The sequence below is a fragment of the Ochotona curzoniae genome, unplaced genomic scaffold (assembly GCF_017591425.1).
Source record: "Ochotona curzoniae isolate NIBS_2020 unplaced genomic scaffold, NIBS_Ocur_1.0 contig_1071, whole genome shotgun sequence".
Classification (NCBI taxonomy): domain Eukaryota; kingdom Metazoa; phylum Chordata; class Mammalia; order Lagomorpha; family Ochotonidae; genus Ochotona; species Ochotona curzoniae.
Window position 1 is genome coordinate 12,924,246 of NW_024464939.1, and position 23,223 is coordinate 12,947,468.

Genomic DNA, 23,223 nt, shown 5'->3' on the forward strand with positions numbered 1-23,223 from the left:
AGGTAAAGAAAGGCTTTGGTACACATAATTCTAAATTCAAATTCAAACAGCTACTGATATGCTTTGTAAGAGTAGCCAACTTCTCTGCATCTGAACGCCCTCATTTATAAAATGATGCCTTACAGGAATGTAAGATAGAAATTTGCATAAAAGTAGTATAACTGATATTACTATTACTAATGGTATTGCTGCTGTTCTAAGTTACCCCTTATATACTCATTCTTCTAGTGTTAAATACATTTTGGTCACTGTACATATGTATGATGTCTTAATAAACCTATTACATATAGAACAACTAATAACTTCATTTTATATAAGAGGCAACTGAGGCAAAGAACCCGTTAGTAACTTGCCCAAGGTGACAAAGCCAGTATTCTGCAGTCAGGGATCTGATGTTCACAAAGCATTATTTCTCTATCCCTCTTTTGCAAGTCAGTTAAACTTTGGCATTTCATAAATAATCAGCATAATGTTCTTATATGTAAAAGGAGAGCACATTTTACAATACTGTGCAATTAGCAGTTTCAAGCTTTTGCTACAATTCTTCTGACTCTATTTGTGTGATAAAATATCCTAAATGCTTATGTGGTTATTTCTAAAACACACATAGGTTTAACAACATGGACTATTAGTCAGATACGCACTATAGGCCAGATTGGAAGTCATATACTTCATTTAATTTAGTGTTCTCCAAAATTTCAGAAGATACCACTCCACTCTGAAGCTGAAGAAACCTGGGCTTAGTGAGATAATACAGGTTGCAAAGCTATTCTGTGATCATAGTAGTACTTGAACTTCTACTTAGGTGTACTGTACTACAAATGCATTCAAATATGTACTACTTTCCTTCAGAAACAGGCTGCTTTGAATAAATCATTTAAAATATTTCTAAATGTCCACAAGCAAAGAATCACCTTGGTGCATGGATGACATATCATGGAACTCTTAAAACTGCCACTCTAACTCCATCCATGAGGATTAGGCTACTCTGCTTTTGCGTATTTGTTCTAGATTTCACAGAACTATTAAAGTGCCTTTCCACGAATTCAAGGTCTAAAAAAATAACTGTCAAAAAATAGCATTTGAATGGCAAGGGTGCTTTTATGCTTTGGCTCTAGAACAGCCAATTTAAAAATTCTGTCACACCTTCATATAATATATACAATGAGATACACAACTAACACAAACATACTCATGAACATACACATGAGCTCACTGTATCAATAAAGTTGCTCAAAAGGTTTACATTTAAAGGAAAATTATCAACATTAACAGCTGTCATACTTATGCTTAATAATATCTTTTAAGCGATGGAAATTGAATGTCAAGCATAACTCTCAGGAAATGAAACAAGTCTGTCTTGATTGATCAGTACATAAAACATGTTGTTCCAGTATCTGAGTTGCACTTTTTTCTTTCTGGCAAAAGTTTGAAAATCATTGCTCTCTGTATATCTATCTATATATCATATTCTATATCTGGAATCTGCTTTTACTCCTCAAATGATAAGAGGCTTAACTTTGTTACTGTAATTAACTTATTTTTCTACTAGGGTTTCTTAGAGTACCACTTCAGAAGGTGCAGGAGGTACTACTACAACAAAATGGCTCAGACCATATCTTTGTGCTAGTATTTACCAATAATGTTTCAAGTTTATGATTTCCTGCCACTTGTATGGGGGATGGGAGCCCAGGTAGATGTTCTAGTTTCCTGGCTTCAGCGGCAACTGGGGAACACTGAACATATCTGATGAGTGAATCAGGAAAGGGGAATTCTCTCTCTCCTACTCACAAAAATTAATCATATGCTGATTAAACTTGTTACTATTCACACACACACAGCAGGAAACATTTTGCAGTAGGAATTGGTTTAAAAGATAACTATAATAATATGCTATTCAACTTTAATAAGTAAGATAATTTATTATATCAGAATTTTATCATTTGATAAAGGGACTAGTCTTGACATTGAGGCTCAATGGAGTGAACTTTGAAGATTCACAATGAAAATTCACCATGAAAATTCATTCACTGTTCCATCTTCTCAGCTTGATTAGAACAGAACAGAAATGAATCTGTCTTGGAATTTACATATGCTAACAAAAACACTAAGGGCTGCTAGCTTAATGTTTTCTGAGTTCTTTCATTCAGGTAGTTTATAATAATTCATCAGCTGCTTCACTAAAACTAATCTGGCAAGATAACATAATGTATGGGGATACTTCAAAATGTTCATAAAAATGAAGTAAAGACAGTTATTCTGTTGCAAACATGTTTTAACTACATGCACACAGTTTTCTATAATATGTGTTTTCTGTGAACATTTTGAAGACTCTCTGTAGAGGAGCATCAAGACCATTACTCTTGAAAACAATTTCATTGAAGGTGACTGTTATGGAAAACCTCTTTTAGTTGAATGGTCTAAAAGCAGTTCTATCTTAACACACTAAAAATATTGATAAGAGATTTGAACATTTTAAGTCCTAAAAGATTAGTGTTTTTTGACTTGAGTATGAAAGCGGAAAGTCACAGTATTCTACTATACAAATCATTTAAAGAAATATCTGAAAATGATTAATCAAACTGAGTTACAAATACTTACTTGTAAATGGGTAATAACTCATGTCTTTTGATGGCACTGTTTGATTTTGTATCACAGTCATACAACTTTTGCATATTTCTTCCAGTTCGAAGTGGAGGGCCTAACATGCCCATCTTACTATTAAAATATATAAAGGTGTACCCATAAGGAGGTTGCTAATGCTTTTTATATAAAGAATTTTAAAAAAAAAAAGACATACTAGTTTATCAGAAATCCACCCCATAATTATCTGGCTGCCAGATGAGATCCAATGTAAAAAAGAAATCCTCAAAAAGCTCACATGGAATGCATAATTTGACTGGGAAATTCTGATCTTGCAGGCCATCCTGCCAGTTTGGTGCTCATCCAAACAGATCCCATATTCACACAGCAAGCAGATGTAACCACAGGAAAAACAAAAACTATTCCAAAGAAACTTCGTGTAGTCAAAAGTGATATGCAACTTGCTATTCACAATAAAGGCAATTTTCATTCTTCTCTAAATTTTTCTTCTCTATTATGACTTCCCAAGTATTAAAATTCCAACATAAAATAAGTAATTGAATGCAGTTTATATAATTACCCCATCTAATCTTCTAATACTTTGCTCCTGAAATGTATCTAGAGAAAAGTGAAATGACTTTATCTGAAAAACATTGGAGAGCAATGTTTTTTCATAAAAAAATCAGATGTAAAATTGTAAAGTAACCATGTCATCTAAAACTTTCTACTTATTTTTTAACCGAAGTTTATAGTATCTCCCTTGAGAGGATAATAGGATAAATTGGCATGTTTATAGACTTTGCATGGCTTTGCCAACACCAAATAATTTAAACACATACACTACCACCAATTTTCATTCATAGAGTAGGGAAATAATTAGGAAATTATAAAAAGTATCTTACATAACTACTGAATGAGATATTGCTGTGGTTACATTGAAAAGTACATTTTTTTTAAAAAAAAGGAGGGTTGTTTACTGATTGCTTTTTACTTACTCACTGACTAAATAAAACTCTGAAAACATAGTACATGTCAGACACTGTACTGATTTTTGTAGAGACAGAGAAGATAGCTCTGATAATGGATAAATAAACTCAGTATCCTAAAAAGAATTTCTTCATTTTTCTGGAGTAAATGGAATTCTGATGAGGGACTCCTTACACTCATTGCATGTTCTGAAGCAGCCTATGTATAAAAAGCATTTTGTTATAAAAAGTATCACTAATATTCTGCAGGTAGCGGTACATACATTAGTATTTAAGATTTTTTTTTTTAAAAAAAAAAGGCTTCATCTGATCATACATTAAACAATTTCTATAATGATATTAAAGTTTGTTTTTAATCAGGAAACATTATTGAAAAATTTACTTATTTGAGATTTTAATCAGATTTTCTTTGAAGTGTTATTTAATAGTTATCAAAGCACTACTGTTTCACAGCAGTTATCTTTAAGATACCTAAAATTTTATAAGGTACTACTTTCTCTGAAAAAAAAAGTTACTGAGATTAAGATTTATAAAATTTTACATCAGAGTTTTAAGAGAGATTTCTCTGAAGGTATCATGATACCAGACGCCAGGAAGTACTTTAGAGCAGATACAATCAAAACAGCATGATTGTGGCACAAAAACAGACCGGTGCATCCATCAGACAGAATCCCAGAAATGAACCCACACGTTCCCAGGCAGTTAACTTCCGATAAGCAAACTGAAATCAATTCCTGGCAAAGGACAGTCTCTTCAAGAAACTGTACTGGGAAAGCTGAAGTGACGTGTACAGAAGTATGAAACAAGACCTCTGCTTTTCACATTATACAAAGATCTATGCAAAACAGATCAAGGACCTAAATCTATGACCAAACACCATCAAATCACTAGAGGAAAACTGCTCAGATGTAGATACAGCCAGAGATTTCTTCAAAAAGGCCCTAGAAGGACAAGCCATAAAAGCAAAAATAAATAGGAATACACCAAGCTAGAAGCTTCTGTATTCCAAAATGTTCAACTAAAGAGAGAACCAAGAAAAGGGGAGATCTCTTTCACTGATGGAAACTAGAGAAGCTGATCTCACAGCTGAGAGTGGAATGATGGTGAATAGAGGCTGTGGACAATTGGAAGGAGGAATGAGGGAGGAAAGCGTGACTTTCGAGTCTAAGTTATGGATAAGAGAGAGAAGTTTTTCTGGTCTATTGCACAGGTAGTGTGATTATAGGCAAGCATAATACACTACGAATATTTTTTAAAAGCTAGAAGATTTTTGAATGGTGTCGCCAAAAGTAACAAGTTGAGATCAGTATATGTACCCTGAATGAACATTACACAATGCACCTTAATATTGAAGCAACACATGACACCACATGATTATATATTACATTGACAATACTTGGCAACATTATCCATGTATAAATGATTTAGATGAATAATCTATGAATGGTCCCTGTTGTTGAAACCATAAGAGTGAATTCATTTAGAAAATAAAGTCAGGCAGTATGGCTGATACAGTGTACTGTAAAATGGTATGAAGCATAACATGAAAATGTCATAAAAAGATGACTTCTAAAATGCCAACAACGGGGATTTTTTTTTTTATCAAATTTTATTTCACATCTCTGTGGACTCTACAGTTAATGCTATGAGGCATCTTAAGTTTTACACTTTGTCTTTTATCGACTTTTGGTCACAAATTCATAAATGCATAAATTCATGAATTTATTATCTCAACTCCATGGCAAAGTTAGCTTCCTAATTCAACAGCTTCAATCATTTTCATTTGTATAACAGTCAAGGCTCTGTTATCTTAGGTTGTCTTAGGGATTTGCAAATCAGTAAGACATAAAAGTTTATAAAAATCTAACTCCTATTTCATACATAGTCAATTCACACATATCAAAAGATTAGCTTATCAAAAAAAAAAAGCAAAAATGTTACATTCACATAAAAATATATTTTAGGGCCCAATGTAGTAGCTAGTGGCTAAAATCCTTGCTTTGCATGTGCCAGAATGCCACACGGGCACTGGTTCATATCCTAGCTGCTCCATTTCTCTTCCAGCATTCTGCTTGTGGCCTGTGAAAGCAGTTGTGGATGGCCCAGAGCCTTGGGACTTTGCACCCACGTGGAAGACCCAGAAAAAGCTCCTAGCTCCTGGTTTCAGATGGGCTCAACTCTAGCCACCTGGGGAGTGAACCAGTGGATGCAATATCTTTCTCTCTGTCTCTACTTCTCTCTGTATATCTCCCTTTCCATAAAGATAAATCTTTTTTTTAAAAAAAGAAAAATCTCACATATATATAAATATTAGATAAATAAATATTTTTTAAAATATAGAAAAATCACATATATATAAATATTAAAAATCATGTGTTATTTCCTACTGGTTCTAATGGTATTAAGCATTAGATTTTTCATTAAATAGGTGCACCACACATGTATTATGTGGCTCTGATTTTATACCTGTTATGAACTCCAAAGTAAACATTTTTTTCTTAGTGATTGAACAAAAGTAAAATCTTTAAAATTTAATATTTTAATTATTAATTATCTGCCAAAACACTCATTTGAATTGGTAATTAACTATTAAGAAACACACATGTAGCACAGCAGTTATGATGCTGCTTGGATGTCCACAAGTCCTGGCTCTGGTTCCAATTCTAGCAGCGTGATAATACACACTCTAGAAGGTAGAACAGAACGGCTCACATGGTTCAGTCCCTGCTACCAGTTTGGGAAATACGCCCTTCTCTGGCCCAGGCATGGCTGCTGCAGGATTCTTGGAAATGAACCAGCACATACCAGATCACTATCATCCTTTCCAACCTACGAAATAACTTCTTTATTACCAATTAGAAACACATGCTGTTCACAAAGTGCAACTGTGTAAATTCTGACACAATTTAAATGTGGTAATACTTGTACGAAAGTACAGTACCTCATCATACTTTAAGAATTTCCTAGGATTAAAGATAATTATCTTATAAGGGAAAGTTTTCCACCAGTGTAAGTTTAAAACATTAGTTACAGTTGATCCACAGCTTGCCTAGATGTTAACCATCAAATATGAATACATTTTCTAGTGCAAAGGTAAAAATCTCTATGTAAACACGATAAATGTTTCAGATCACTAATTTGGCCTTGTAAACCAAAATAAATATTATATACATCAGGCTTCCAACAATTACAAGCTAATGAAATGATTTAATTTATAGATCTCATTTCTTGAACATGATAGCTAACTGGATATCTTAATTACACCTTTAATAATCCTGAATCAACTCTAAATGGAAAAAATTGTGGCCATACAAACTTCAAGTTAATCTTCCACTTGTTCCAGGACCACAGTTCTACGATGTATCAACAGATTTACAGATCAGGAATTTATTTTACTAATTATTTTTTCAGTTATTCACCAAAAATCCTTGGGTGTCTACACATGAGCTTCTGTAACTATTTCTGTAAAGCAAGGCAGACATGCTCTCGGCCATCATGGAATGTTCATCTAGTAAGGAAAATGAATCATTATCTCAGTAATTCTGAAAAAGGAATGGACTCTGGCACTAACCAGTAAGCTTTGAATCTTTCTAGTACACTACAGTAATATTCCAATTATTACAGCAAATGTGTAGAAAAAATAACAGTGTTTTCAGAAGAAACCCTCCTGACTCACAGGGCCTTGTAGTTCATCATGGAAGGTTGTTCTCTGTCATACTGCAAAACATCTTTGTAAAGTAGATTGCTACATTTATACTCCACTTTTATCCAATGAGTTAACACAGACGCAAGGAAACAGCAAATTAATTTATTAGTGGAAGACTACTGATAATCAAAGCTTCCTGCAGATGGCAAATCCCCTCACTTAGGAACACAAACAAAAAGAAAAAAAATGTAGCATTCAACTCTTCCAATCTTGTTATCTTCTTTTTCTACCACGGTAATTAAACACTCTGTAGGTCTTTTCTGTTTGATACGAAATGAAAAACAGAGATAACTATTTCATTTGATAAATATCCTTGTAAGTAACTACACCAAGTGAAAGAGAGCCTCTCACTGGGCTATACTTACGCAGCTAACTGCATCAACGTAAGTAAAAACAAGTGTAAGCCTTAATTCGAGCAGTTTTGTGACAATCTCAATTGTTTTATTAATCAAAATGGAAGAGCATGTGCCTTCTACATAGACTCAATACCTGTGTTACTAAAATCTTTCACATATTAAAACAAATTATTAAAAGTTTAGTTGTGTGACTTTAATAAAAACCATGTATACAAAACTAGAGAAAGTACTATAAAATACCAAAGAAAAATTCACTGTTCCTGTTGCACAAAATTTTTCTCATGTACACACTTTTATATTTCCCATCACAGTATATAAAGGATTTTGTATCCTACATTTTTTTTTACTATTGTAGGATCACATTGTTAAAACAAGTACATGTATTATTAAATGGTTTCAAAATATTGCTTTGTAGATTTTTATAATGTATTATTCAAACAAAGATGTCTATTCAGCAAATTTTTGAGATGATAAAACATGTATAAAGTACAATATTTCAAGCAAATATAGATCCCAATTTGTATTCTGCTTCTAACTCTTAAAAACTTCATGAATTTTAACAAATTATTGTTTTCCTGGTTTTCTTGATCATGGTGCAGTTTTAATAAAAGTATATGTAAAATGTCCAGCACAGTGCCTGAGTGCTTAATAAATTAGTTATTATAAAATTCATCTATATTTGAATTATTTCTTTACAGTCCCAAAATAGAAGCATTAAAATCTTCATATTTCTGAAGCTCTTAAAAAATGCCACCAGATGGTTCACAAAATGCTTATACTAATCTGAATTCTCAACATCAGTAAATGAGCTCCTGACTAGTTATCACTATTTATAAAAAACAAAACTAAGCTTAATTTAAAAAGTCATCTAAACAAAATCAAAGTTTAGCATGATTTAAATACACTCCACTAATAAGTTATTCAATGGAGACTTACCCTGTCTGAGGGGCTGCCATCCCTTTATGAGAGGGAGATAAGGTCTGAAGTTTAGTTCCCAAAGAGCTGTTAACTGAAGACACTTTACCTGAAGGCAAACCTTATAATAAAAAGGGCATTAGTTTTAACAATAAAAAAAGAAAATACAGAAATGTACAATAGAACATGTGACAAAAAAAGATTCAGTGCTACTCTCTGTGGGTATAATCAGCAGTAATCAACAAACAAAATTCTTTTTTTACTATTTATTTATTTTATTGGAAAGGCTGATGTACAGAGAGGAAGATCTTCCGTCCAATGATTCACTCCCCAAGTGGCCGCAACAGCCGGTGCTGCGCCAATCCGAAGCCAGGAGCCAGAAAGTTTTTTCTGGGTCTACCACGCAGGGTGCAGGGTCCCAAGGTTTTGGGCCATCCTTGACTGCTTTCCCAGGCCACAAGCAGGGAGCTGGATGGGAAGTGGAGTGGCCGGGATTAGAACCAGTGCCCATATGGGATCTTGGCACGTTCAAGGAGGGGACCTTAACCATTATGCTATTGCGCCGGGCCTAACAAATAAAATTCTTTACAAAATAGTATTTCCCAGGAACAACATAAAGTATCACTTATTTAAAACTACTAAAAAAATTTATTTTTAAGATATACATAAAAATAAAGGTTTATTTTAGCGGTAAATATCTTCTTCAAAGAGTATAAACATTAAATGTCGATTTCTATAAGCTGTTAAGAGCAGAAAGGCCTGAGGAGTTAACATAAAAAATGAGGAGGAAATATTGTGCTCAAAGAATCAAGAAAACCAGTGCTAGAACTGTGGCACAGGACATTAGGATGTTGCCCGCAATAAACAGCTGCCTCCCACCTGGGAGTGCTGGTTCGAATTCAGGCTGCTCCCTTTCATCCAGCTTCCTGCTAAGGCACCTGGGAAGGCAGTGCGGGACAGCGCGTGCACCTAGGCTTCTGACACCAAGCAAGATGGAGCTACCTCCTCCTGCCTAGGGCCTTGCCCAGAACTGGCTGCTGGAGTCAGTAAGCCAACGGGCAGAAGATCTCTCTCTCTGTCTTTAAAATTAAGGAAAAAAAAAAACCTTTAAAAACAAAGCAAACTTGGGCGACTATTCTGAACACATGATATATCAAAAATTTCATCAGAGATGGATTTTAAAAATAATAAAATACCTAAAATAGAAACTTTATTAACAGGTAGTTTACTTTTACTGCAAAATCATTATTTTTCTTTCTGTTATCTAATCATAAGTTTAGTAATCTAGAATACACCACAACTTTCACTTCCTTCTCTACCAACAGAATTTTTTTAAGTATCAGATACTGCAGCTTTCATTACCTACAACAGGTTTGCTAGTTCCACTTGGTTGTGGTAATCGTGAAGATCCTGACGATGTGGTTCCAGGAGAACTGGACTTCTTAACTGCAGGTGGTTTATACTAAGATAAAGAAAATAAAATATTTCATCAACATGATCTCTTGATTATGGACTATAAACTAGTAGTTACATGCTCACATTCCATGAGTACAGAATTTTTACAAAATAAAGTTATAGAAATTATGATTGCATAATAAATTTATTTAATGCCATGGAATTGTACATTTAAAAATGATTCAGGGAAAGTTGCTCAGATTTTTAACAGTTAGTGTTTGATAAATGTTTTGGATAAACGGCTTCTGCTAACGCATACTTTCAGCGGCCGAGGTGATGCCCAAGTCTATGCAGGCCTTGATCTTTGTTCCCAGCTGCTGTCGTCACTAGGCCCAGTCCTGGACAGCACAGGCATCAGAGGAGGCCCCACTAGACGGGAGTTAGCTTTCTCCCTCTATCCTTTTCTCTACCTCTCAAATGAGTAGAAACTTCTGAAAAGATAGTTATGATATTAAATTTTGTTATGTATTTCACTACCAAAAAAATCTAAAGGAAAAAGCTCACTCTCTTAAACAGCATTTTTATTAGTTACTGAAATAAATACTCAAGTCAAAAAAATATAAATTAACATCTGTTCCATAATAGAAAGATTTTCTGAAACACATTCTCTATTAAAACCGGTACACTACACGCTTGTTTCAAAAGTTCTACTGCTAAAGCAAACGGGCAGGGGGGAGCATAACAACAAATTCCATGAGTGATAAGATTTGAAAAAAGAAACACCATAAAAACAACAGAAAATCTTAGAAACACATAATCATGCTCAACTGAAGTTTAACTTTAAAAGTCAAGATTCTTAGGTATTCCTGGGTGTGTTTTTATTTCATATGATTAATCCAGCTGTATTTCCTACTGAAAAAAATCAGATTATCAGCCTGGACAAATTTTATAATAGCTATCTTAAGGATACCTCCAATATAAATAAAAACAGCTAAGTCTGGCTTCACTAACCTTAACACATATAAAAGTTGAATATTATGGTTTTTTTCTGTTTTTTTTTCCTATATTTTTTAGATAGATGTCAGTTTTATTTTCAAATCTGGCTTAGAAAGATGTAAGACAGGACTCCTACTGTTAATAATTTTGTAAAAAAAGGTATATTAATTATATCAGCATTAACTTTTTGAGCCAAATATTTGCTTAATTCACTAAAAAAACAAACAAAAATTCATTAATCCTCTTTTGCAATACTAAGAAATGACCAGAATTACCCACCTTAACTGCACAAGAGGAGTAAAACTAACACCATCCAGTTCAAGTTCAGTGTTGCAACTATAAAGACATCTGCTTGTGCAGTTAAGTATTAGTCCAAAATATTGTAAGACTGTTCAGGACTTTATGGGAAAACTGGTTTGGTTCAATTTTTAAAGACAACTCATACTTTTCATCACTAAGCACTACAAAAATTTAAGACATTAACTACCAAAAATAATTAACAATAATTTTGAAGTCATATGTTCACAAAACTACATTTTGTTAAAGGGTCATAAAAATGAGTGCAAGCAATTTTGCACTAGTATGTTAGCAATCAAACATCTTATATGCTACTTGTGAAACAGAAAAACAAATTTTGGAAACTTTGGGAGATGAGCCCCACAGATATATGATTTCTTTGTTTCTGTGTTTAGAAGTACATTGCTTTAATTTCAGACTCATTCAAATACCAATGGCATTAGAAAAATTTTAAAGCAAAAAAAGACTTCAAAAAAGACTGATGAAATTATCAGTTATGTCCTCTTAAAATATGAACAATAAAGAACCAAACCACACTGGTGACATGCTCATACTGAGCTAACCATCCGAAAAAAAGTGCAGAACAATTAATGTAAACACAGGATGCATGTGTGGTATACCATAAGTTAAGCAGCCCAAGACTGGGCTTCATAATAGTTAACATTTATTAAGTTAATAACCTACTGATACATCAAAAATGGCAAAATATTTCTTTCAACAGGTGTTTTATTCTTCCCTTCTCCTCATTAGACCTCTCATCACTTTAATTCAGGTAATGTTTTCTTGCTGAATGTCTTTCTTTTAAAACATACTCACCTGCCTATCAGTACCTTACTGCTCCCCCGAAGCAGACAATCTGATTTGTTCTTTCCTGTGCTGTGTCCTATTCAGCATGCAGCTGAAAATTTGTAACTATTATAAGGTCTTTTAAGACAATGTTAGCTGTCTACAATTTTGTATAAGGCTATTTTAAATGGTCAGAAAACATGACCATTTCATTTTTAAACAATTACACTCAACACACATATTTTCATTCATCAAAATATTTGCTAGTTACCATTATTTTATTTTTTATAAATCATGAATACGGAGTGGGGAAAAACCACGAATATAACAAATTTTCCTGGTAAAATATTAAATTTACAAAGCTTACTCATGGGAATTGGAAAAGTTTAAAGAATATGGAGAACATCTATTTCTGTAAACAAGTACAAAAAATTATTTGGCCCAACTGAAACCGAAAAATGCTCAAGACAGTATATAAAAAAGCACTGAACACCAGAAAAAATGAAAAAGAAAAGTTACAGGCCAATACCACATAAGTTCTGTCTGGCTAACATGGGAACCTGCTGTACAAATTAGGCTATTTTAGGAAAATTAAAGTCCATTATTTAATTTAAATTGGTTCTACACTAAGAGTAACACCAAATACTTGGAAGAAACAAGCACTTCATACAAAGAATCATGAATGAAGCTTTAAGGGTCATGTAGGGCAAACAGTCAGCTGTTATCTCTGATTTAAGTATACAGGCAACCATGAATAAGGAAGCAGAATAGCAAAAATGCACCTATCAAGGTCACCTTTGAAAATGATCATACATATACAGGTATCACAATTACACATGCGAGGTTTGGGTTTTTGTTTTTTTTTTTTTTACTATTTTATTTGGAAGGGAATCGGAGAGACAGGGATAGAGGAAGATTTCCTAATCCACTGGTACATTCCTCAAAATTCCCAGCAGTTGGAGTTGTGTCCTTTGAAACCAAATGCCCAGAGCTCAATCCAACTCTCTGACATAAATGGTTTGGACCCAAGAAACTTAGGCATCATTAGCTACTTGTCGTGATGTACATCAGCAGTAAGCTGGAACTGGAAGCAGATCCACAACCCAAATCCTACTGCTCTTCTGATAGGGGATGTAGTTGTAAAAATTCTTAATAAAATTCAGCATATCAAATCTAAGTATTTATATTAAGGATTTATTCATGAAGTACACAATTGGTTTAATATCAGAAAATCAATAAGTGCAACTCTTTTGGAATAATGGGGGAAAAAACTATATTATCATTTCAATACATAAGAACATTCAAAATCTGCTCATGGTTCCAAAAGATCTCTGAGAACAGAACTATCTGATGCTGACAAGGCACAGATGAAAATCACTCAGCTAACCTCACACTTAACAGTAAACCTTTCACAAAGAATGGGAACAAGGCAAGAATAAGACCTCTCATAATTTACATCTAGCAATGATAAACACTATAATCAGTACAATAAATTATATGCACATAAAAAAGGCAAGTGGTTTGCAGAGAAAGAAGCAAAACTACCCTAATATATAGGTGACATAATCAACAAAATCTATAGGGCAGTTATCCAACATTAATTGAACAAAACAACAGGCACAATATATCTATACTTACAGATAGACAAAGATAACCGTTATATATTGATATCTATATACACACAGATATACAGACATACTTATCTGTAATATTCCTGGTCTAGCAATAAATTGAAAATGAAATAATAGAATTACATCTGCAAGAACATCCAAAAATATGGAACACTTAAGGAAATTCATAATAAAAATCTGTGTATTATCTATCCTATATACTGAAAACTACAAATCACTGCAGGTAATGTTAACAAGTTCATGAATTGGAAAATGTAATACACTTAAGATGTTATTTCTCCCCAAAGTGATTTATAGATTTAGTGTAACCTCAAATTTTTGTAGAAATTCACAAGTCAATTTTAAAATTCATATTAAAAATATAAACAACTTGGTCTACTAGACCACTTATAAAGAAACAATAGAAGAATGTAGACTGTCACATCTTAATAATTAGAAAGGTAGCTAGATTTTCCTTCCCATATATACCACACTCCCATATTACCTGGAAATGTGATTATTCAAACTGACACATATGTTCACTTCCACACACTTTTTACTAACACAACGTCAACTATCTCTACCTCATTTTCTTACATTTTTCCTCTTCTGTCCTCAGGTCCTATAAACTCAAATCCTTCTAAAATCATGTAGATTTCACAATTTTTCTCTATCAGCTATTCAAACTTTGAAGCTATTTACTAACTCTCAAAGAAATGCATTTAATTTGGTAGGGAAAGCATATATATTTGGAAGACCCATTTTCTGATGCCTACATAGAAATTATTCAAATTCACTATTTCACCTGCGTCCGGGAAGCTGGTTTTCCTTTGGTATCTGTAGAAAACTTTCCTTTATTGCTAATACGCGCTGCCTGTTCTTTACAGAAATTTATATGTCTATCAGCTGCATTTTCATTGAATCTCCTCTGGCAATATGGGCATTGAATATAATCTAAAAAAGATAAAAACAGGAGATTGATTACATCATATCTGAAATGAAGGGAGACTCATTAGCTTGTATAAATGGCAATTAAAGATGTATGACATAATTAGCAACATGTGATAAGCAAAAGCACCTAATTCTTTATAAAAACCTAACAGGTATTACCAAAAGATAGCAAAGACTTTCACAATCGAAATCAAATATAGCTAAAGAAAAGAATAAAAGAGAAATTCTCAATTTAAAGAACTAAATGATGAAAAAAAAGAAAAAGTTACTTCTTTTGCTCAAAATAACACCTTATGTTTTCATCATGGATGCATATTTTTATATAATAGACTGGTTAATTGGCAATATACAAAAATGTAACATTACAATATGTTTCAAAAAGTGGGTTCATCTATGAAATCTATAATTTCACTTACAGAAAATGAAGAAATTGTTTCATGGATTTGAAACAGTTGTCTCTTAGATGACCTAACAGATGGAGCGATTTTTTAAAGGCCTCATTAACATAATTAATTCAAATTTAAGACACAGCAAATGTTTCCAAGACGAAATATCTTTCCAAAATGCAAAGTATACTGTAAATAAAATTTATTTTAAAATTCAATCTAGGAATTATCACAGACAAGGATTTTGGAGGATTGTCAAAGATATCAACTAAATGTGACACTGGGAATAAACACAAAAATTTAACAATGTGAAAAAATAATCTTAGTTTCAACATTTTTACTTTTTCATAGGGAGCATATCATTTATACTTTACACTCTCTGAGCTCAGAAATCTGTTTTCCTTACTGATGGAATAAGTATAAAACCTTTAATAAAAAGAAATTGCTGGAGCTGGTACTGTAACGTAATTGGTGAAGCCACAGCCTGCAGTGCCAGCAACCCATACGAATGCCTGTTTAAGTATCCACTGTTCCAATTCCAATCCAGCTCCTTGCTAAAGTGCTCCTTGGGAAAGTAGCATGAGATGACCCAAGTCTTTGGGACCTTCCTTGTACCCACACAAGAGACCTGGAAGACATTCCAGCTACCATAGCCATTTGGGGAGTGAATCTGCAGTTGGAATACCTTTCTCTCTGTGTCTCCCAAGTAAACAGATAAATCTTTCAAAAGCAAAAACAAAACAAAACAAAACAAAAAAACCCACTATTTCACCAATCCCAAGAAAACAATTTCAAAAGTCAAAATTATCCTTAAGGACAGATATTCTGCGTCTGGTTCTGTGCTATAGCATGTTAACAGCAGCTCAGCTCCCTGTGCCACCACCCACATGGGCACTGGTTCGAATCCAAAATGCTCCATTACCAATCCAGCTCCCTGCTAATGCACCTGAGAAAGCAGCAGAGGATGCTCCGGGCGCTTTGAGACATGGGGACACACACACACACAGACACACAGAGGATGCTCCAAGTGCATTGACACACACACACACACACAGAAGCTCAGAGCTTTGACCTGGCACAGACCTGGCCATTGCAGCCATCTTAGGGATGAACCTATGCATGGAAGATCTCTCTCTGTGCAACGCTGCCTTTCAAATAAATGAATCTTAAAAAAAAAAAAAAAAAAAACCAAACTGACATTCCATCTTATTTATATAGACATGAGAATATAGCCATGGAAAGTAATATGTAACACAATGCTCTAAAGCAGATAAAACTCAATTTCATGAAGAAAATTAAAGTAGAAATAGAAGAGACACAAGTTAAATTCATAGCACTAAAGTTAATTATAAATTCTTTAAACAAGAACTGGCAAACTGTGGCATGGACAGCGTGTCAGTCTTGTGTGTGTTTGTGTTTTAAAGAAAGTTTTGCTAACATTGAACAAAGACAACCATTGCTGCCAATAAGAATTAAAATTCAGGGCATAACTTAGGTAGCCCAGTCTCTATAGTAGTTAACTCATGTCAACGGTACCAATAATTACTATTGTGGTTCTTTCCTCTTCCCAGATGATAAGGTATCAAGGTAAGAGAACTATGTGAATTATTTTATTGAATGACAATATCCCAACAAGCGTGATTACATTACATACTGGAATATTAAGTTAATAGCCGCTATAATTTTTAAAACACTACAATGTTATGTGCTTAACTACAAGTATTGACATACAAGACAAAGGATTCCCTATTTCCACAGTTATATGTCTTTTTTTTTTAAGATTTTATTTCTATTGGAAAGTCAGATATACAGACAGAAGAGACAGAGAGGAAGATCTTTCCACCTGCTAATTCAATCCCCAACTGGCCGCAACTCCCAGAGTTGCACTGATCCAAAGCAAGGAGCAAGGAGCCTCTTTGGGTCTCCCATGTAGGCACAGGTTCCCAAGGCTTCTGGCTGTCCTCAACTGTTTTCCCAGGCCAGAAGTAGGGAGCTGGAAGGGAAGCAGCGCTGCTGGGATTAAAACTGGCACGTGCAAGGCAAGGACTTTAGCCACTAGGCTACAGCAGTGGGACCCTGATACGCCTTTATGATCTCAGCTGTATGAACTGTCACTACTAGTTACCAAAGCATTTATAAAGATAACATTTCATTAGATTCTATTATAAATTAGTAACACTTAAAATTTGCAAAATTCTTTTTTTTTTTTTAAAGATTTATTTTTATTATTTTTTCATTGGAAAGGCGGATATACAGAGAGGAGAGACAGAGAGGAAGATCTTCCATCCGATGATTCACTCCCCAAGTGAGCGCAACGGGCCGATACTATGCCGATCCGAAGCCAGGAGCCTCTTCCGGGTCTCCCACGCGGGTGCAGGGTCCCAAAGCTTTGGGCCGTCCTCGACTGCTTTCCCAGGCCACAGGCAGGGAGCTGGAAGGGAAGCGGGGCTGCCGGGATTAGAACCGGCGCCCATATGGGATCCCGGGCGTGCAAGGCGAGGACTTAACCACTTGCGCCACCGCGCCGGGCCCTGCAAAATTCTTATAATTGTTATCTCTGCACATTTGTATTTCCGTCTACAATATCTCATATACCAGGATCATAGGAAGGTGGAGGAGGGGGAGGAAGCTTGCCACCCTCTTTCAGTGCCTGATCAAGGCCTTTAGCTGCTCGAATGGTGGCAATAAATTCTTCATGCTTTCTTCTCCAATTAGATGGCTTCTTTGGTGGTTCTGGCTATAAAGAAAGGAAAATCAGTATCAAACTTTATTTTACTGAACTGAAATAACAGAATTAGTACTGCTTTAAATGTTTTTAGCAGAAATGCTTAATCTCAAATTTAGAAACTTTTGAAGAAAATCCACACAATTGCATTGCATTATACGCAATTTCTACCATAATTCTGTGACAGACTATGTATCACATCCATTTATCCTCCTCCTAAGACTGTATCTCTGTTTTCCCATAGTCGGAGTATGTCCCCAGGCCCTGGTGTTTTTAACTGTTGAGGAAGTGAAAAACAGTGCTCTGCATTTGTAACTGGGTTTTCTCTGAACAAGAAGTCAAGCACCTGCTATCAGTCATTTCTGTAATAACTTCCTATAGCTACAGAGGAGGCTATCTCAACTAAGCGGTATGTCTTGCGATTCTGTATGGGTATGCTGACTTGCAGAATTATTTTTAAGATTTAGCTTAATGATCTTAACTAAGGCTAATCTGCTACCAAAACAATAAATAAATAAATGTATGTCTTCATTGTTTGGAAGCATGCTGTATAGCCATGCAGCTGTGTTAATATCCTTTACTGAATCATCTCCACACAAAACTGAGACAGCATCTTCATCAGGAAAAAGATTTCCTTTTGGAACGGAGCCCACTTCTGAACTTGGGTTTCACTGTTCAGATCATCCTGTGCTGAATACTGCCATTTAAGTATTCAGATTTTATAACACTGAAATACAAGAAAGCATTATGCCTTTATTTTCCTTTTACAGTGTGTTTATTACTACATGTATATGAGACTACGTAACACATTCACAGCAAAATTAACAAATATCTAATGGTTTTAATTACCACATTGTTTTTTATTATTGACTATTATTTTATGATACGGTTCCATAGGATCTGGGATTTCCCTTGCCCACCTTCCCCAAATGCTCTCTCTCCCACGAATCCCCCCCATATTATTACAGTAAAATAGTCCTTCATAAGCAGTCCTGAGTCCCTCATTCTGCTCTTTAAGTGTATCCTGACATTGTAGGTATGCACAACAGAGGAGAGTCCATCTTTGATTTGGAAGTAGAGGTGTGTACTGCATTATATCTTCACAAATGGATATGATAGTACCTTTTGCACAGTTACTGTTATGGGGTGTGACGAGATCACACCAGACATGTCTAAGGTTTATGAAGGAGTCTTTATTAACCAAGCTTGGTGATAATAGAGCATACTAGAAATAGCAAATCACAAGTCCATGTGGCAATCCAAGCAGTCATAATCCAACCAAACATAATCCAAAGAGGAACAAATGGTCATTATTCTTAAGTCCATCCATTAACCTGAAGATCTATGTCCCAGCTTCCTCAACAATATAACTTATCCTAGAGACAGGCAACGAATAACCTAGACACACAAAGCTGCAGACATTCACCGTTCCCTGGCTTCTCTGCCCACATTCCACTACTGCGAGGCCTCACCTCTCCTGGAACTCCTGACAGCACACAAACCAGAAACAGCATTATTATATCCCATTGTCCCATCTAAGCAGTACACAGGGACCATGCTCAGGGGATTACCTGTCCTGGGTCAGCCAGCAGTCGAGGTCAACAGGAAGAAAAATAGGAAGTTTACAAAAACATGAAGTTAATCAACATGCTATTGAATGATGAATGTGTCACTGAAGAAATGAAAAAGAAAAAAAAATCAAAACCCTTCTTAAAGAAAATGGTGCTACTGTCTGGGAATATATCCAAAGGAAATGAAATCTGCCTATGAGAAAGGGATCAGTAATCCTATAGTTACAGCAGCACAATCTATAATCGCAAAGACATGGAAATAACCCAGACACCCACCAAAAGAGGAGTGGATAAAGAAATTGTGGTACATCTACTCCATAGAATACTACTCAGCCATTAAAAAGAATGAAATGTAACCTTTTGCAACCAAATGTTCTCAACTACAGACCTTCACACTCACTAAAAAAAATCAATCCCAAAAGGATAAATAGTATATGTTCTGTTTGATATAAGGCAACCTTCATGCAAAATAAAAGATCAATAGCCTTTTCAATACTGTTTTTGCAACATTTCAGAGGGTTTGATACTTTTGTCTTCCATTTTCATTCAAAAAAGCTTTTTCTTATTAATTTCTTCACTGACTCATAAGTCATACATTCTATTACTTTCAAAATTTCATCCAGAAAAGAGAGAGAACTCTGATCTGCCAGTTCACTCCCCAAATACTCTCAATAGACAAGGACTAGGCTCTGTGCTGAATCCTGAAGTTAGCAATGCTATCCAGATCCTCTGGTGAATGGTAGGAACAAGATGACCTGACTTATCAGGGCCACCTCCCTAGGACTGTGATGGCAGAATTTGAGTCCAGAGCCAGAAACAGGCATCAGACCCACACGCTCACTTATGTATGCCAACATCTCAACTGCTAGGCTAGTGCAGAACATCAGGAGTCCTAACTTGGCAACAGCACTTCCCACTACACTCCAGCGGCTACTGCACCAAGTGGCAGAAGTCAGGGGTTTTTAAGCTCTCATCCTCCAATCAGACTGACAGTCACACAGAAAAGTTTCCATACATTCAATTTACTAAGTTGCTGGAGGCAGGAAGAGAGCTGCCAGAGCCCAAAGTTTTCCTGCAGTTAATTAAGCTAGCAACAGGAAGCAGGAAGTGCCACACTGTCAGTTAACTTGAATAGCTCTGGAGGCAGGAGGGGTGAGTGGGGAACACGCAAAGAGCCTCCAGAAGTAGTTTTGCACATTCTATTAACTTGAATGGATCTAGGAAAGGCAGGGCATAAAAAACTCCCCCTCTGCATTCTCTGCAACTGTCAATTAACTCCGCAAGCAGGTGCTAGCCATCAACCAGCTGCAGCTGCACCCTATCACAATCAGTTACTGGTAAATTCTATTCCTCTCTTTCTCTTTCTCTTTTTTTGCTTGTAATGTCAAGCCAGCAGATTCTGTTATTACTTATCATTAATGAGTTCGGCTTTCTAGATACAACTATTTGCAAAAGATTTTTGGGAAGACACGAGCAGCACAGCCTTTCAGATTATCCAAGCTAGCAAACTTCACTGCTATATCAAAGGCTACCTCCTGTGCATAATCAGGGCTTCAGTGTAATTACTACATTGCTCCTTCTGCTTCTCTGAAACCATCTGAATCCAGGAGAACTAATGCTACCATCCCAGCTTTGCTAAGTTTTCACAAACCACTTCAAAAACAAGACAGCCATTTCGGGGGGGGGGGGTCCCCCATCTTCAGGAAGGCTTCCCAAGAATGCTTCAATGCCTCCTCAATTTCCTATTCCTCTCCTGTCCACTTTCTGGTTTGTGTCCAACATCAACTTGTTCATTATAGGTCATGGGTCCAAAAAGGGTACTTCAAAAAGTTTGGAGAGAAACTGAGTTAAAAGTGAATTAAAAGTTGACACATTGGCTTAACTGGCTAATCCTTCACCTCCAAGTGCTGCATCCCATATGGGCTCAGTTCATGTCCTTGCTGCTCCACTTCCGATTCAGCTCTGCCTATAGTCTAGGAAAGCAGTTGAGGATGGCCAAAAGCCTTGGGACCCTACTACTGTGAACAAGACCAGGTGGGCAGTCCTGGATCCTGGCTTCAGATTAGTTCAGCTCTGGCCATTTGGAGAGCAAACCAGGTGGTGGAAGATTTTTCTCTCTGTTTCTTCTCTGTGTAAATTTTTCTTTCCAATTAAAATAATAATAATAATACTTCAAAAAAAGTAAAGTGTTTTCTGATATAAATTCTTTTGGAAATGTATGAAGATATTTTATCTTACACATTTTCCACACATTTTTGAAGACTTATTGTAGGTTTATAATTAAATTTCTTTTCACCACAATGAACTTATCCTTCAATTTCTTTGAAGTATTCTTGTTTATTTTTAAATAAGACCTGTCATCTTTAGGAATCACCTGTAAAAGAGACCTTTAGCCTAAGGTGGCAGATGTCTAAAATCAAAGCTAGAGTTCTGGAAACTTAGTGCACTTTCTACCATGGCCCCATTGACCCAGATCTCTCAGGAGCCTTGGGCAGCTCTTACAAATATTTGGTAATATGTGGAATAAGCCCATTTGTCTAAAAGTGGAGCTTCTACAATTGTCTTTCCCTACTTGAGATTTGGTAGGATTTCTTTGATACAGGTAATTATACTATGAACTATACAATTTTTAAATTTTCTAAGACATTGCTTCTCAAATTTAACATCCATGCAATTCACCTAAGATTTTGTCACATTTCAGATTCTCAGTATGTCTGAGTATGACCTAAGATTATGCATTTCTAATAAGTCCCAAAATAATGTTAATATTAATTCTCTGAACCACAATTTAAGTAGCAAGTCAATGAACTATTATTGTAAAGCAATGTTCTTTAACTTGGCTGCTTTTCTGAAGACAACTAAGGATAATTACCATCCCTTTACAAAACTAACAGGATAACTAACATTTACTAAGATTACCATGTATGATTTTATCAACAACATATCCAAAAGTTAGACACTATTATTATCACCACTGCACGGGCAAGAAGAAACATAAATAGATTAAGTAACTTTCTCAAACAGTGTGCCTCTCAAGCCAGCTCCCACAATCACTTTATTACACTAACATTACAGATTGCTTTACTTTATCTACTTTAAATAATACAATCACACATCTTGAAGTTTAAAAGACAACTTCAAACACTGTACCTTATTCAAACCTCACCACACTTCCCATCAATATTCACAACTCAAAAAGATGGATATCTGATTTTCCTATTACCAAATAATTTTATTACTAAGGTGAATTCCATGTTAGGGAAGTGCTCTTTCAGAAGCATCAGAAAACAGGGTTTGGTTTCAAAAACCTATTCAATCAGGTACTTAGCTTTGACTCTCTCACTGAAATGACTTGTTAAAATTATGTCAATGCACCCATGAGAATGGCATCGAATGAATGGGGTAGCCCTCCAGGTCTCGAGGCAGGCGCTAGGCAGCTAGATGGAGGCCCAGACATGGTGTACCTCGAAGCTTCTCAGGGGTGTCTGGCGGGTCTTTGGGGGACAGTGCTAATTCCTGGGTTCCCTGCTACTGCTGTCACCTCGGGAATTCTCTGAGAATTGAATTTCTGGGTTTGGCTGATGGGAGGAATTTCAATCCTAAAATAAAGCTTAATCTAATGCAAAAAAAAAAAAATTATGTCATTGTATTTAAGTGAATTATTTTGGGCAACATATAGCAGATATTGAGCAGAGATTATTGCAGCAGGGTCTCAGCTTGGTTCTAAGAACGAAAATAAGCTAACAATAACTATATGTGTATAATTCAACAACTGATAAACTTCTCCCCCAAAAGCATGATATAGATCACAAACATCCGAAACACTGAAACAGGACAACACATTCTTAGTAAGCTAAGACACCTGTGAACAGTTGCTTCACTTTCTACATACAGAATTAAGGGGTTATACCACTACCAAGAAACAGTAAAACCTGACACCTTAAATCGTATCTGAAATAG

At 35.4% G+C, this 23,223-nt stretch overlaps 1 protein-coding gene across 2 annotated transcripts in view; it reads right to left on the minus strand.

Annotated features, from left to right (window-relative positions):
- Positions 1–23,223, minus strand: part of ZC2HC1A (zinc finger C2HC-type containing 1A) — a 43,838-nt gene that overhangs the window by 7,890 nt on the left and 12,725 nt on the right. Inside the window, exons 4-8 of one of the 2 annotated variants that reach the window (XM_040994152.1) lie at positions 17,563–17,704; positions 14,436–14,584; positions 9,909–10,008; positions 8,568–8,667; positions 2,602–2,718 (exon numbers count right to left, since the gene is read on the minus strand). In XM_040994152.1, coding sequence (XP_040850086.1) covers positions 2,602–2,718; positions 8,568–8,667; positions 9,909–10,008; positions 14,436–14,584; positions 17,563–17,704 — 608 coding nt within the window. The remainder of the gene's footprint in view (positions 1–2,601; positions 2,719–8,567; positions 8,668–9,908; positions 10,009–14,435; positions 14,585–17,562; positions 17,705–23,223) is intronic. The other variant, XM_040994153.1, reaches the window with a different exon arrangement.